The sequence below is a fragment of the Garra rufa genome, chromosome 13 (assembly GCF_049309525.1).
Source record: "Garra rufa chromosome 13, GarRuf1.0, whole genome shotgun sequence".
In the NCBI taxonomy this organism is placed as follows: domain Eukaryota; kingdom Metazoa; phylum Chordata; class Actinopteri; order Cypriniformes; family Cyprinidae; genus Garra; species Garra rufa.
In genome coordinates this window covers 5,285,140-5,302,065 of record NC_133373.1, presented here as the reverse complement: position 1 = coordinate 5,302,065, position 16,926 = coordinate 5,285,140, and the positions used below count along the sequence as shown (strand labels likewise).

Here is a 16,926-nt window from a genome sequence, read left to right as displayed (position 1 = left end):
AAATCTACCCTTATGACTGGTTTTGTGGTCCAGGGTGACACATAATGATTCCCCTTTTCAAAAGGCAGTAGGCTATTATTATGTATCTTGGTCGGAAATTAACTAGGGCTTGTGGCAAAAATGTCACCAAAATGTACAAAAATGCACCATAAATTCATGACAAAGGGGCGAAGAATGAAATGAATGAAAAATGTCAATCAGTGGAATTACATGTACAGTAGATTCGCTCACATTGCATCAGAATGCTTTTATTTGCTGTTTTGTGCAGCGTTGAGCCTTATAACCAATCAGACGCGTTTCTGTTGAACTTAGGAATGCATTGGCCAATCAGAGGCGCTTCGATTAGTCAACACTGAAAACACCCAAGCTGTTTTTAAGGCACTCGTTGCGAATTCCCTCATGTAAACAATGGCAATGCAGATAAGATGTAAATAAAAGATTAATTTCGCAGCTTGAGTGATTATAAAGGGAGATTTTTGCAGGTCAAAAGTTTATATACACCTTGCAGAATCTGCAAAATGTTAATTATTTTACCAAAATAAGAGGGACCATGCAAAATGCATGTTATTTTTTGTTTAGTACTGACCTGATTAAGATATTTAAATTAAAAAACATTCACATATATAGAAAATAATAGTTAAATTTATAAAAATGACCCCATTCAAAAGTTCATACACTTGATTCTTAATACTGTGTTGTTACCTGAGTGATCCACAGCTGTGTTTTTGTTTAGTGATAGTTGTTCATGAGTCCCTTGTTTGTCCTGAACAGTTAAACTGCCTGCTGTTCTTCAGAAAAATCCTTCAGGTCCCACAAATTATTATTATTTTTTCAGTATTTTTGTGTATTTGAACCCTTTCCAGCAATGACTGTATGATTTTGAGATCCATATGTTCACACTGAGGACAACTGAGGGACTCATATGTAACTATTACAGAAGGTTCAAACGCTCACTGATGCTTCATAGGAAACATGATGCATTAAACTTTTAGAATTTTAAGATCATCATAAATTTAACTTATTTTGTCTTCTGGGAAACGTGTAAATATCTTCGGTAGCTTCTACATGAAAAAAAAAAAAAGATTTAGGCAAAATAAGAAAAATGTACACATCATTCTGTTCAAAAGCTTTCATCGTTTTGCTTCTTTTTTCTTTCTTTCAGTGAGTGTTTGAACCTTCCTTTTTTGAAGAAGAAGAACAATCATTTTGCTCCAGATGGCAAATAAAAACCTTGACACTAAAAATCATAAAAATCGCAAGATTCATGGTTTTAGTTATTTATTTACATACTTAAGTAACAAGAGCTACACACAGAATTTGCACAGTTGTCTTCAAAATAAAAACTGTAAAATAAATATACAATAAAATACATTAAACAACAATCTTTTCAGGGGCCAAAAACCTTTCAAAATGCATATGAGAACTGTATAGTGACCATGCAGCCACAAATGTAATTCCTGGACCGTCTGCGTTTAGTTTTCACGTATGTTCCTCCAGTCACCGGTCATACAATCACTGAAAATACTGAAACGACAAGCGACGCTGAATATAGCGTAAATGGATTAAATATACATCCAACTGTACCTGTTGTGTGTCTGAAAACTGCACTTATGAATAAATGAAATCAAGAGGCAAAATAACAACAGAAGATAAACCGGAAATGACAAACTGTAACATACAAAAATCTTTTCAGCACATGAGAGAACGTACCGTGATAACAAAACAAGAAGCAACATTATGATTCACACACACACACACACACACACACACACACACAATATATATATATATATATATATATATATATATATATATATATATATATATATATATATATATTATTTACATATAAGAGCAAAGAGCAAACAGTGATGGTATGTACGTAGCGGCTGAACACCAGTTGCTTCAGCACTACAATCTGAAGTTCATTAACTACAGTTGTTCCACTAGAGGAACCCATCAGTGCTCTGGTATTTTAACAGCAAATGACCTGCATTTACACATTCATACACGCTCCCGCAGACACACAGTAGCGCAAATGGAAGCCAAAGCCAGTGCCATCAGGAACAATGTTCCAGTGTGGCGAGAAGGAGGAGGGGAGCGGTGGAAATGGGAGACAGGCTGAGTTGGATCTCCTCGGCTGAGACTTTGTGGAAGTGAGACATCCGCCGGAGGAAGCAGCTGGACACAAAGAACAGAGGGAGACCTGGGAAATGAGCTACTGACTGAGTGCCCGGACTACTGATGTTTGGATGTTTCTGCGCTCGGTGTTGACTGAAACGTTCAGTGCGTAGCTCATATTCGGACCAACACTCTGCCCTTTTCCCTTTGGCAGTGGAATGAGAATCCTTTTGGCTCATCTAAGTAACAGAAAGCCGCTCTTTTTGTCCTCCATCTGAAAGCCACTCTTCTATTGGCAGATCCTTCGTTGGCTACTCCTACAGAGAGCAAGAAGCCATTGGCACCCATTTCTACACAGCAGCAGCAGCTTTCTATTGGCTCAACCTTCAAAAGCATGATTCTCATTGGCTAAAGAGCAGAGAAGACATTTCAGGCACAACAGTTGGTGTGTAAGAAGAAGTCGAGAGTAACTGAGTCAAGTCTGTAGGAAACGATAACCCGCGAGAAAGCAGAACGACGAGGCAATCTCGAATCCCACCTTACTTTTTATGCACAAACTTGGACATGAAAAAGCCAGCATTTACAAATGTACAAAAGAACACTACTTGCATTGTCTTCCAGTTTGATAAAGGATAAATGTGGAATCACACGAAGAGAACCGATGCTACAGAAGCTACTGATCTTCTACAGTCCACTACGAAACCGTGTCATGCGTAAAACTACTCAAAGAAGCATTTCAAAAGTATTATTATTCCTTAAAACTCTTGGTCAAAACTTGGTGGAAGAAACTGTCTAATCTGATGCCTAAAAGTTTGATGCCTCAAGCTTGAATTACAGCTTGACTGGATCATTTCGCTGTACCGAATTACACTTCCTGGTCGAAAAAGGAAAAACACAACACAAGCCAATAATATAATACTGCTACGGAACCAAAATTTCACTGAGTGTTTAAAGTAAACAATGAACTGTGATGGATTGCCTCTACGTGTCTCAACACCTTTCCGACAGTGAACTGAAATGCGCCTTAATTTGGACTTTTTAAACATAAAACAGTTTCAGCTGCCAACTGACAAAATACTATGCTGAACGTGCAATAAGTAGCTTGTTTTTGGCTTGCGCAGCAACACTGTCAATCCTGCTGTCAATGTTACAATGCTGAGTTATTGCTGCTTATACACATACAGTGTAGCCTTTTTTGTGGTGGACATTTAAGTGGAATGACCTGCAAAATAGTTGATAGGAAAAATAACCGGTTTACGTTCACGCCAGGCTCTTTTACTACTGACAGTCAATCAAACTGGATGTCAAATTTCCATTGATTTCGCTGTCACTTGTAAGGACTTGTTTTGACAATTAGCAAAAGAAGCATAATTGTGTTTATATATCCCACATAATAAAGCAAAGGTATTTAATAGAAAAGTTCTCAAGTCCTCTTGCAGACTCGCGTACCATGAACTGATACCAGCATTGATTATTAGCTTTCTCAAAATGTCCCACAACTCCAAAGAATATGTGAAAGGTTAACAGGAACGCACACCATCACTGTCCTTTCTGGCAGGGGGGCTTATATACACAATCTGCGAGAAAGGTGAATGGAAAGAATATGACTGCTCTTGGATCCAAAAAGAGATTTACGATCAGTGTTCAAGTCCTCAAAGCTACAATGACGCTTAGCCAGGGCAAAGAGAGATGAATGGCATCTGCCAGAACGCCTGGTTTTTGCTGAGATTTGGATCTTCAGACTGGAGGGTGACGTGGACTTGTCCCTTCCAAGTAGACGTCGTTGCTGGAGAGCAGGGGTTGAGTGGCGGTGCTGTGACTGCCGACCGAGTTTAGCCGCTGGACATGAGAACTGGACTCCTCGCGGGACCCCGGTGCCGCAGGCAACCTGGAGCTGAAGTTTAAGTAAATCTGAAGGAGACAAAGGTAAAAATCTTGTTTAAAACACATGCATTCCTAAAAAAATACTCTTTCTATTTCACTGGTTTAATATGGCTTTAATTATATGCAGGATCAGAAAGCTCTCGGATTTCATCAAAAATATCCTTATTTGTGTTCCGAAGATGAACGAAGGTCTTACGAGTTTGGAACGGCATGAGGGTGAGCAAGTAATAACAGTACTTTCATTTCGTGTGAACTATGCCTTTAACTCATCATTTTTTACAACGTCCTCGCTTCATTTTAATGAAATTCTTTTTTTTTTTTTTTTTGGAATTATGATATCAAGACTGATATCAAGTTTTTTAGTTTTATTTTTTTTTAACTATAATAGATATACACTACCAGTCAAAAGTTTTTGAACAGTAAGATTTTTTTTAATGTTTTTCAAAGAAGTCTCTTCTGCTCACTTTTACTATTTAAAATAACTCCTTTCTATTTGAATATATTTTCAAATGTAATTTATTCCTGTGATCAAAGCTAATTTGTCAGCAACGTTTCTTCAGTGACTACGTTTACATGGACACCAGTAATCTAATTAATGACCTTATTCTGAATAAGACAATAACATGATTAAGCTGTTTACATGAGTGGCTTTTAGAATATTCCTTTCATGTTCCCGTTTTACATGTTATAGTACATAGATCGATTAATGACACACATCATTGGGTCCACACGCGACACTATCAGTTCATCTTCCTTATAGACTTTTGGATGTTTCGGTTTTAATTTTACAAATAGCTTGAAGTGGCACTGGACATATGCAACAAATATTTTAGATTGTGCGAGTTAAAATTTGCCGTGGTCGCATTTGTTCGAGTGCATGCTGTGCTGCTCCAAAGCGTCTGCTCCATACAGCGAGCATTTCAGAGCCAGCCAGTTTTTAGGAAAAAAAAACCAAACAAACAAAAAAAACACACGCAAGCACAGTCACCGAAAGCCAGTTTAGTTTTACTTTTTTTGTTTGTTTTCATTTTGAAAACCCTGTTATCTTTGCCGTTTACCTCACATTACGCTTGGGAGGCTTTCATTTATATTTTTTATTAATTAATTTGATAGCACAGTGTTTACGCGCCCTGTAATAAATTGTTTAGTCGGCATATAACACAGCATGCGATGGAGTCCATGCCTCGTCTTATTAGTTTTTGTTGATAAATGCTACATAAGCTAGTTTTATTTTATTGTTGTTATGCTGTTTAAATAACAAATCCATCTTTTAAGAATTTGTTTTAATCTTAAAATTGATAGGTGTAGCCTATAGCCTATATGTAAGCAAAACCAAGATCATGAATTCGAAAGTAAAAGTGAAAAGCATCCTAAGACATTCCATTAGCGGAAATCCCGTTCACAAAATTAAAATCACAAATAATACTAATGAAAAAGAACGGGTTGAATGTTAAATACGTTTTCATAAAACTATAAATTATGATAACAGACAAACTATTTATCAGCAATGAGCATTGATTAATCCCATGTTGTAGCAAAAAAATAAATAAATAAAAATGAAACCAAAGCATATGCACGTGCGACCAACTGAGAACGTTATGCAGCGTTCCAGGCAACACGTTACCCGTGTTTTTCCATAACTTCTACCTGTGAAAGTGCACTGGAAAGGCAGTCAAACCCGTGAATTCCCATCCGCGAACTCGTACTAGATCGACGCACTCCCAGTTCCGAGTTCTGACGTGACATAGCCCGCGAAACAACAATAAAGCCTCTAGGGGTGTGGTGTTTATGCAAGTGGCACACGGTGGGAAAATAGAGTTTAGGACAATATAACGTTGCAGTCAAATTATTAATAATATAAAAATAATAAATGCTTGGCGTGACTTGCCTGGAATGCTAAAGTCCTGAGTCGTGGTTTGAAGACGTGATTTACGAGCTCAAAAACCTGCCTAGAACGCAGCATTAGTGTGTATCCTGTCGCAAAATGTGGCGAAAAGTCCTACACAAGGGTAATAGTGTGATTAAGGTGTGTACATGTCTTCCATAATGCGACTAAAATAGGAATACTCCACCTGTCTTAATTCGATTTGTGTTTACTTCGATTATGACTTTAGTCGGATTAAATTAATCAAAAATCTCAGTTTACATGGTTGCTTCTTAATCAGAGTATTGTCTTAATCGCATTAAAATCGGAATATTGTTGTCCATGTAAACGTACTCAGTGTCACATGATCCTTAAGAAATCATTTTAATATGCTGATTTGCTGTTCAAGAAACATTTTTATTATTGATATAATCAATATTTAAAACAGTAATTTTCAGCATTCTTTGATAAATAGAAAGATCAGCATTTATCGGAAATAAAACGTTTTTGCAACATTATACACTATACCATTCAAAAGCTTGAAGTCAGTATATTTTTTGGAAAGGAAATTACAGAAATGAATACTTTTATTTAGCAAGGATGCTTTAAAATGAATCAAGAGTGATGATAAAGACATCAAGATTTCTATTTCAGATAAATGCTGTTCTCCGGAATTTTCTATTCATCAAAGAAACCTGAAAATATTCTAATCAGCTGTTTTGAACATAATAAAAGCTTTTTGAGAATTTTTTAAAATAACTTTAAATAAATGCAAGCTTTGTAAGTAGAAGAGACTTCTTTAAAAAAAACGTTACGAATCTTACTGTTCAAAAACTTTTGACTGGTAGTGTAATAGAACCCAAAAAATGAGCATCATGTCAGTGAACGAAAGAACAAAAGACATACGTGTTTGGTGCTGTCTGAGATTTGCTGTTCGATCTTCTCCACTATCTTGCTAAACGAAGGTCTCTTAAAGGGGTCGGCATCCCAGCATGAGTGCATGATCTCGTACCTGAAACACAACACAGCAGCGCTGATGTTACTGGGAACAGTGTTGTAGGGTGTGTACATGATAAATGCTCTCATTATCTTGTCATGTTTTTTTCTGCCGAAAGAAATTTTAACTAATTACAGTTCAGGCTTACATTTCACTCGGGGCGAACTCTGGTGACTCCATTCGGTATCCTTCCTTGATCATCTTATAGAATTTAGAGTCTACAGGCATACCCGGGTAAGGACTACTCCCTACAGCAGCAGAGTGCCAGTATTTGGATTAAAAACAGTGCTGTATATCATAACAAGTCAGTATAATTATGCAATAAGTTTAACTCACCGAGAGAGAAGATCTCCCATAGCAGGATACCATAAGACCAGACGTCACTCTCAAAGGTGTAAACACACTCAAAGATGCTCTCGGGGGACATCCACTTCACCGGGAGACGAGCCTGCACAGAGAAGAGCCTCATTACAAACATTCCTTCCTTAACAACACAGGCAGAGCATGGAAACATGCAGTACAAAAACCACATTTCTTGAAGGATTAAGTCTGTGACTAGGATAGAAAACATGCATTTGGAAAGCTCAATCATAGAGCTCTAGATTGACATTACCTTTCTTGTTCAGTAAATTTAAAGGTTAAATATGCAAAAACAATACTGATGCAAAGACTACAGATCAACAGTATAGATCAAGTTTGTTATGACTGTTTGTTGCCTTGGGCTTCTTTTAGATCATTAACACAGGATGCAAATTAAGTATCTGAAGTATAAGCCAGAAACAGATTTATGGTTTATGCAAAAAAAAAAAAAGGCCTTCTTTGAAATGGAATAGTATACAGCAAGGGTATTAAAAATGCATTTTAAAAAAGTTATAAATTAATTTGCATTTAATGACTGAAACACCTATTTGACCTCTTTGCAAAACATGACTTTGTACTTAGTGGCAAAACCCTTGTTGGCAATCACAGAGGTCAGACGTTTCTTGTAGTTGGCCACCCGGTTTGCACACATCTCAGGAGGGATTTTGTCTCACTCCTCTTTGCAGATCCTCTCCAAGTCATTAAGGTTTCAAGGCAGACGTTTGGCAACTCAAACCTTCAGCTTCCTTCACAGATTTTCTATGGGATTTAGGTCTGTAGACTGGAGAATGTGCTTCTACTTGAGCCACTCCTTTGTTGCTTTGGCCATGTGTTTTAGGTTATTGTCATGCTGGAATACCATCCATGACCTATTTTCAATGGTTCTCACCCAAGATTTGATGGTGAATGGCAATGGGATAAAACTGAGATTAGGAGCATTCCCTTTAAGAGAGTGCTCCTAATCTCAGTTTGTTACCTGTATAAAAGACTCCTAGGAGCCAGAAATCTTGCTGACTGATAGGAGATCCAATACTTATTTCACCCATTAAAATGCAAATCAATTTATAATCAATTTATGCATTTTTCTGGATTTTTTGTTGTCATTCTGTCCCTCACTGTTAAAATAAACCTACCATTAAAATTGTAGACTGATCATTTCTTTGTCAGTGGGCAAACATAAAATATTAGCAGATACAGATAGGAAGGCGGGATCATGAAAGGTTGAACTCAGGCCACAACCATGCTGCATGTCAAAGCGCTGCTTTATGCAAATTCTTGAAAACAAACCAACTGTCCCAAAATTGCAAAAATTATCCCACTGCTTTGCATCAACCTCTTGCCAATATGTCACATTTGGATACTTCATATCAGGTACATGTCTCAACATGGATAAGAGCTCTTGTATTATTATCATTTTGCATTAAGGTGGAAATTTCTTTCAGAAAGCTGTTGGAATAAACCACATCCAACACACACAGCATGCTTTAAAGAAGCATGTTTGCTCATCTATTTACTTGTAAAACCTAGTGGGAAAGTTATTAATGTCACATGTAATGACAGTTAATACTTACATTGCCCTTAACAACATAGTTTGAGTCAGTAGTGATGTCCCGGGCCAGTCCAAAGTCACAGATCTTGGCCACTCGGCCTTGGGTGAGGAGAATGTTTCTGGCTGCCAGGTCTCTGTGGATACACTGCATAAAAACACATGCAAAACTACAGGTTAACATACAGTACACACTAAAAGATTATGTATTAAAGCAAACTAGCCATAGAAATGTTGGAATTTTGGAATGGAATACTTGTTTATAGTGTGAGCTAAAGACACTCAAGAGTGTATTGCTGATTTAAAATAATGTTACTGAAACCTAAACTTGACAGCTTCTGAGATTTCACCTTTTACAATTCATGCAGACAGAAGGTATAACCATGTAACCTGCATAGAAATTAATGGCTTGGAGGCATTACCAAAATGACCACCGAGGAGATTCACTTGCCTTTAAAGTTTTGCTTAAAATTGCTCTTATGTATCCGGACTGTCAAAACTGTCAGGTATTTACAATACCCGTGCCAATATTCAAAACCTAATTGCCAAATAAGTGTTGTAAGTTAGCACAGAGGTGCCGGAATTAATTCACTGACCGAAAATGCACATGCTCGCTTAACAGTGTTACTAATTTAGTGTCCTTCCCCTAAACTGAATACTGGACCTGCTGACCATGTGGGGAAATGTGATATTTCTCAGCATGATCTTCAATGAATGAGCGTGTGCATGTGCTTGACAACATGTATGCGTTTGTGTGCGACCTTGTGTAACCCGATGCTTGACTGGACAGAGGTAATGGAATGTGAGCCTGTGGCATTGTAGAGGAAGAGCGAGAAGATATGCAGTATGGGATTACTGCAAACGCTCAGAATATAAAACTCAGTATCCGTCAGTGAGACAGAAAGCAAACAAGTGAAAAAAAACTCTTACGTTCTTGGAAGCCAGGAAATCCATCCCTTTGGCTACTTGGTAGGAGAAGCTAAGAAGATCCTCGGTGTCCAGGGTCATGCCATCTTCCTGCAGAATCTCACTAACGGCATCCGTATCGCTGTATGAGTCACCTAAAGAGATGACAAATTCATTTCAGATGATGAAGGAGAAGGAGTAAAAGAAAAGGGAAGGAGAATAGAGATGAGAAAAAAGAGAAGGCATGTGACAGAGCTGAGACAAGTTGAGAAAATACGGTATAAAATGAGACAAAACTAAGGAGAAGGCACAAGACAAAACAAGGTGAGATGAGACAGAAAGAGAAGAGATGAGATGACATTAGAGAAAAAAAACAGAGGAAAAAGAAGAGGTGAGTTGAGATGAGAACAGAAAAGAAATAAGAAGCGATTAGACTAAAAGAGAAGGCACAAGGGATGAGAAGAGACGAGATAATAGACAAATGTGGGACAAAAATAGATAAGACAACATAGAAAAGAAACAGAAAAGACAAGACGAGAAGATAGAGAAGGCAAGACAAGAAGAAGTCACAAATTGAAGACTGAGAAGATAAGACAAGGTGACATGAGACAAAAGACAGAGGAGACAAGGTGAGAAGATATAAATAAAGAGATGAGAAGAAAGAAAAAATTAGACAAAAAGACATAGGACAAAAGAGACAAGATGAGAAGATAAAAGAGAAGGCATTAAAGAAGAAATGAGAAGAACAAAGACAAGAACAGGAAAGACAAAATGAGACAAAAACAGATGAGATGAGACAAGAAGAGAACAGAAGACAAAATGAGAAGAGGTGAGACACAAGAACAGACAAAAGAAGAGACAAGAAGATATAAGACAACAGAAAAAAGAGAAGGAAAAGAGACAAGAAGAGAGAAAGAAAAAAGAGACAAGGGACAAGACAACATTTAAAAAGCAATAAGACAACAGAAGAGACCAGATGAGAAGATAAAAAGTAGAGACGAGACAAGAACAAGACAAAAAGAGATGAGATGAGAAGATAAGAGAAGGAATGAGATAAGAACAGAAAAGACAAAATGAGACAAGATCAGATAAGACAGAACAGACAAAAGAGAAGGCACAAAACAAGAAGAGGTGAGATGAAATGAGAAAGGATGAGCTAAAATAAGAGAACACATAAGAAGAGACAATAAACAAGAAGAGTAAAAGAAAGGAGAAGTGACAATATGGGACAAAAAGAGAAGACAACACAGAAAAGAAATAGAAGAGACAATACGAGAAGAGATGAGACAAGAACAAGATACAAATTGAGACAAAAAGAGATCAGATCAGACAAAAGAGACAAGATGAAAAGATAAGAAAAATAAGAAGAGATGAGACAAGAACAGGAAAGACAAAATGAGACTAAAAGAGATGAGATGAGACAGAAAAGACAAAAGAGAAGGCATGAGAAGAGATGAGACAAGGTGAGATGAGAAGAGAACAGGAAAGGCAAGGGCAGACAAGACTAGAAGAGAAGACATGAGACAAAAATGACGAACACGAGACAAGACAAGACGAGACAAAAAGACTTTGAGTGACACAAGAACAAGACGAGACGACAAGAGAACTGACAAAAAAAGAGACAAGACATTGATCAAACCTTTATTAAGTGATCTTCGGTTTTCCGAGGACAGAAGTCCCATTACAGAGGGCTTCATGGTCATGTATCCATTCCTGCTCTCACTGTAATCAAATCCAAACTCGTTTCAGTGAACCCACAAGCACTTCACACTACCACACTTCACTCCAGGTGCATTGATCATACTTACTTTGCCTCTGTCTGCATCATGACATTTCTATAATAAGAGTCTTCTCCCAGTGTAGTGAAGTAGAAGGATTCTCTCCTTCTGCGCAGGAAGTTCAACAGGTCACCAAAACAGCAGTACTCCGTTATAACAAGAGTTGGACCTGTGCAACAGACCGATTCAGTAATGAAGAACAGCACAAAACACAGAGAAAAACCTGGACAAACAATATCTAGCCGTAGCTTCTTACCTCCAATAGTGCAGGCCCCAAGCAGGTTGACAATATTAATATGGTTGCCAAGATAACTAAGCACCTTTAGTTCTGACATCAGAGCCTCCTTCTCTGTGGCATGGGCACTTGCTGTGGGGCAAAACACCACCAAAGCATAAATAAAACAGCAAAAGGTTTTCGTTTTCATTTTCATTGTTTAAAAACATAAACATTCTCAGAATGTTCTGGGAACCAAAAATTGTGGGTTACTGGAAATGTTTAACCTCCTTTCTTCTCATCACGCAGGTTTGTGTACTTTCTGGCGTGCATTATTTGCTTAAATAAACGTGCTGGTTAAACATGCCGCGGTGTTACTATGCTACTCATATTTCACTAGATTATGAACATGTTTCACAATGCTTTTCACTTACGTTTAAGCATCTTAACAGCTACGGTCATCACAGTGTCAGCTTTGGACATCCCATAAGCAGTGGCCTCCACCACCTTCCCAAATGCTCCAGATCCGAGAGTTTTTCCTGGGAACATAAAGTAAAAACTTTAGAAAATTGACACAGAATTAATTTCACTTTTCCCTCATACAGATGTTTACAGTCAATGTGCCTGAAAACTGATCAAAAACCAGCTTTTAGCTTAAACATCGACTGTTTTTGAATCAAGGGGGTGTGGCTTGTGGGGAAGCGGGATATGCTGGATCCTGTTAGATCCTGTTTGTTGATGGATATGGCTGTTTCTTTACGGGAAAGATAGGATTCCATGTCACAAAGTACAGCTATCAAGTGAAGTGTCACAAACCGTGTAACAGCCAGTGAAAAAAAGCCTTTCCAAACATAACTTTCAAACATAACTTACAAAATAGATAAATGTTTTGGAATATGATTTATGAGATCCGACAAGTCAAAGCAGAACGATTCATAAACTTAACTCACCAAAACGCAGCTTATCTCTGGGAAACTCCCACTGGTGGTCGTAGGGAAGCTGAGTGGGGTCAATATACACATAGCTATTTCCATGGATGCCTTCTATGACTTTCCACTGTATTTGATATTTAGGTTTCTGTAGGAGGCAAAAAAGAGATGGAATGGGAGAAGAAATAGACAATGGGTGATGTTTCCAGACAAGCAAAACAACCTTTTACATCAGATCCAGTTACTGTAAGTGTAGGTGCTCTCATAGACAAAAGCAAACAGTTCACTAATAACACTTTCGTGTAAATGGTCATAAATTATTCAAACGACAATGTGACCAGTTTTTTTTTTTTTTTTTACTTGTACCCGTATATACATATCACTGATTGATCCTCTGGGCAACAGTGCAAAAATGCGTGGCGAAACATAAGGTCTCATGACATGTTAAGTAAATAATTTCCTTGAGTGTGTGTTGTTTCAAAGTTGCCCTGAAGTGTGGGAGGAATGCCAGGTGTGACAGGTAAATAGCGTTGAGTATCACATTTAATATCAAATAACCAAAAACAAGTCGCGCTTGAATAACAATACAGGTTACAATATTTTATTGGTGTAATAGGATGAAAAGTAAGCCTGTTCGATTTTATCTAATTAATGATATACCTCAGTGAGTCAGCATACACTTCCTGTATTGGAAGACAAGCTATGAAATGATTGAATGACACTTTACCTGCATGTACTTGTAGGTCAGCACAATCAGGATGAGAACCAGGATAACAGCTGCAGCAACAAAACCGATGAGCAACGGCGTGAAGAGTTCATGAGGAACAGTGCTCTCTGTGAAGATCAGAAACAAGCAGAATATGTCATATATATGTACATCAAGAGCATATAAGTAATGTGTTTCTTTAATTCGGTATGGTTTGACCAAAAATCTGTATCACATTTTATTTTTTTTAGGATTCTTAGGACATGGTTTAAACAGCTGAATGAAAATGCAAATTCACTCTGTGACAGCAGGTGGCGCTTATGGAACAGCAGCGATACAGTGTTTTATTGCTTACCGCTTTTGTTTTTAATACTACATTAATATGCATTATATGTAGATAAAATGAAAAGATAAAATGAAAATATCGTTTAAACTTTCTGGAGACAGTGAGGATGGGGTGAAAACTTTTTGATTTTGTCTTCTGGCAAACATGGAAGTATATTCTTTAGCTTCTGAAGGCCAGTACTAGATGAAAAAAATATGATATTTAGGCATAATAAGAAAAATCTTCATTCTGTTGAAAAGTTTTCACCCCCAGCTCTTAATGCAGTTTTTCATTCTGAAGCATCAGTGAGTGTATGAACCTTCTGTAATAGTTGCATGAGTCCCTCAGTCGTCCTCAGTGTGAAAAGATGGATCTCAAAATCATACATTCATTCAGATACACAAAAATGTTGAAAAACTAAAGAATTTGTGGGACCTGAAGAATTTTTCTGAAGAACAGCGGGCAGTTTAATTGTTCAGGACAAACAAGGGACTCATGAACAACTATCACTAAACAAAAAAACACAGCTGTGGATCATTCAGGTAACAACACATTATTAAGAATCAAATGTATGTAAACCTTTTAAACAACTATATATAAACGTCTTTTATATGAAATATCTTATTCAGGTCAGTACTAAATAAAAATAAAATGCATTTTGTATGATCCCTCTTATTTTGGTAAAATAATGAACATTTTGCAGATTCTGCAAGGTGTATGAAAACTTTTTACATTGACTGTATATTGTGCAGTTTTGCCTCTAAATTATAATGGATATTATTTAGCATTACCATAATAATAATTAACTGAATTATTTCAATTAATATAATTGCCTTAATATATTATATTATCTAATGTTGTATTTTAAATGTATTAATGCAATTTTGTTATTTTATTTCACACTATTTTATATAAAAGATTTGATTACAAAAAGATTGATTTCATTTAAGCATTTTTTTTTGTTTTGTTTTATTTTTAAAGAAGTCTCTTGTACTCATCAAGACTGCATTTTTTATTCATAAACGCAGTGAAAACAGTAAAACATTATTACAAATAAAACTGTAAAACCAAATAAAACCCTGACATTAATTGATTTTGTTTGAGCGTTTTCCGTCTGTAACCTGCCCAGCTGGGAATCACAGCTCTAGACAGTGTGTTTGTGTGAACAAGGCATCAATGGATAATCAATACACATGGCTCATCCCTGAGGATCACTTCTGTTAGCACAGAAAACCACAGCAGCTCTGATGCTAGTCTTGTGACTAGAGTGAGTGTGCCAGTTGAAATAAAAAATGATTACAGCACTCTGTATAAACATTAAAACAAAGCCACAGCCTGGAATGTCTAATAAAAAAATACATGAGCATTAAAAAACCACCGATAATAAATAAGTGTCTCACAGTGGGGTTATGTCATAATTACTTGTTTTTACTGAGGTGTGAATAATCCTCACTGATGCATGGAGGTCAAACTCTTCACTAAAGCATTTTTTTTTTTTAAATGAGCAGCTGTGTTTTATGTAAGGTGTGTGTATGTGTCCATGCGTGGTGTGTTATTGTTTTTCTGTGTTGTTCTGAGCGGTGTAGTAAGCTCTTAAGCTATAAGAAGCTTTCTCTCCATTTCAAATCAAAGAATGCAGACTCTGCAGGAAGTAATCCCTTGTAAACCTGCCACTGGCTTTCACAGTACTCTTCTGCTCCCTCCCTCTGTCTCTCTCTCTCGCCCTCCATCCTTCCCTGTCCATCCGTCTATCATCGCACTGCATCCAAGCGTACCAACAAGTCCTCCACAAATCAACACAAACCTTATCAACGGACATTTTTTGCATCTCGCTCGGCTGAACAGTTTCAACAGTCTAGCCTAAGGCTCATCGTCCCACTGGTTTTCCTGGACCTGCTGCAGCCTTGAGAGTCTAAACAAGTTCCCACATCACCTAACAGGCTTTCCTGAGGCAGTGGATTCAATTCACGCTCTCAAAACCTCCAGTTGAATTCCTGATGGACTCTACAAAAAGGTCAACGTTCAACTAGAGTTTTTTTTACTTACGGCTAATTTAGTTGAGAAAATGCAAAAACAGGCAATGTAGTCAACAACTTCCACGAAAAAAACAAGTGAATGTACCAGAAACAAACTAGACTGGATGTGGATGACCTTTTGTTAACCATCCTGTCCTCAACAATAATACCAGTACAAACTGGGGTGAAAAGTCCTGGTGTTTTGCAACAAACCAAAACGAAGCCCCCCTAAACCCAGGAGATAATCCCAAACAGTTGGTAATGCTAGGTTTACAAAAGAAACAAGATTAGGGCTAAAACTCAGCACCTCTGTTTATATAATAGTCTGATGTTATCTCATCTTTTCCAAAAAGTCTGCCTACACAGGTTGAGCTGGAGCAGGAGCGGTGACCCACGATTTGGCAGCTGGTTTAGATTTTCTCAAAAAGATGCAGCTAGTAGACAAAAGCACAGCTGGAGCGAACGTGAGGAGATGTGCGTTTCCTCTTGTTTGGTTGTTTAACTATTCATGGGAAACTAGAAGCACCTGGGCGGAGGTCACTGAGTCTCATTTAATTTCCTGGTTTTCTATGATGTGCAAAAGATGAATACTAAACACTGGAACACTGATGATTTAAGGTCGAGGTTCTTCATATTCGCTGTAGGTGCGCAGTCGCATTTTGAAAATTGCACTATATCTTGCATTTTAAGTAAGATTTGTTTCTGAAGACTCACCAAGGCTGCATTTATTTGATCAAAAATATAGTAAAATATAATTTCAGCATCATTACTCAAGTCTTCGGCATCACGTGATCCTACAAAAATCGTTCTAATATGCTGATTTAGTGTTCAAGGAATATTTATTTTTATTACCAATGTTGAAAATAAGTTACGCTGCTTGCCATTTTTAGTGGACACCGTAGTACATTTTTTTCTAAAGATTCTCAGGAATATGGAAGCCCATTTCCACCATTAAATAATTTGATTAGAAAAAAACGATTTTTTTATCGTCTCTATCTTTCTCAGAATTGTGAGATTAAACTTGTCAGTTGTCATGTCAGTTTTGCGAGTTTATATCTTGCAATTCTGACTTTATAACTCGTGAGTTTATATCACGCAATTCTGACTTTTTTTCCTCAGAATTGTGAGATTAAATTTGCAATTCTAATAAATACAGCCAGAATTGTGTGATATAAACTCGCAATTGTGAGTTATAAAGATAGAACTGTGAGACATAAACTCGCAAATTCTTCGAAATAGTCAGAACTGCAAGATATAATCTAGCATATCTAGTAATTCTGA

General features: G+C 37.2%; 1 protein-coding gene across 3 annotated transcripts in view; it reads right to left on the bottom strand.

Annotated features, from left to right (window-relative positions):
* Positions 1-1,261: 1,261 nt before the first annotated feature.
* Positions 1,262-16,926, bottom strand: part of kita (KIT proto-oncogene, receptor tyrosine kinase a) — a 30,142-nt gene continuing 14,477 nt past the window's right edge. For 2 of the 3 annotated variants that reach the window (XM_073853163.1, XM_073853164.1), the window contains exons 10-21: positions 13,327-13,433; positions 12,621-12,747; positions 12,105-12,209; positions 11,713-11,823; positions 11,487-11,625; positions 11,318-11,400; positions 9,703-9,833; positions 8,798-8,920; positions 7,203-7,314; positions 7,015-7,114; positions 6,776-6,881; positions 1,262-4,032 (exon numbers count right to left, since the gene is read on the bottom strand). In XM_073853163.1, the coding sequence (XP_073709264.1) occupies positions 3,859-4,032; positions 6,776-6,881; positions 7,015-7,114; positions 7,203-7,314; positions 8,798-8,920; positions 9,703-9,833; positions 11,318-11,400; positions 11,487-11,625; positions 11,713-11,823; positions 12,105-12,209; positions 12,621-12,747; positions 13,327-13,433 (1,418 nt within the window). In that variant the 3' untranslated portion in view covers positions 1,262-3,858. Of the gene's footprint in view, positions 4,033-6,775; positions 6,882-7,010; positions 7,115-7,202; positions 7,315-8,797; positions 8,921-9,702; positions 9,834-11,317; positions 11,401-11,486; positions 11,626-11,712; positions 11,824-12,104; positions 12,210-12,620; positions 12,748-13,326; positions 13,434-16,926 lie in introns of those variants that run through there. The other variant, XM_073853165.1, reaches the window with a different exon arrangement.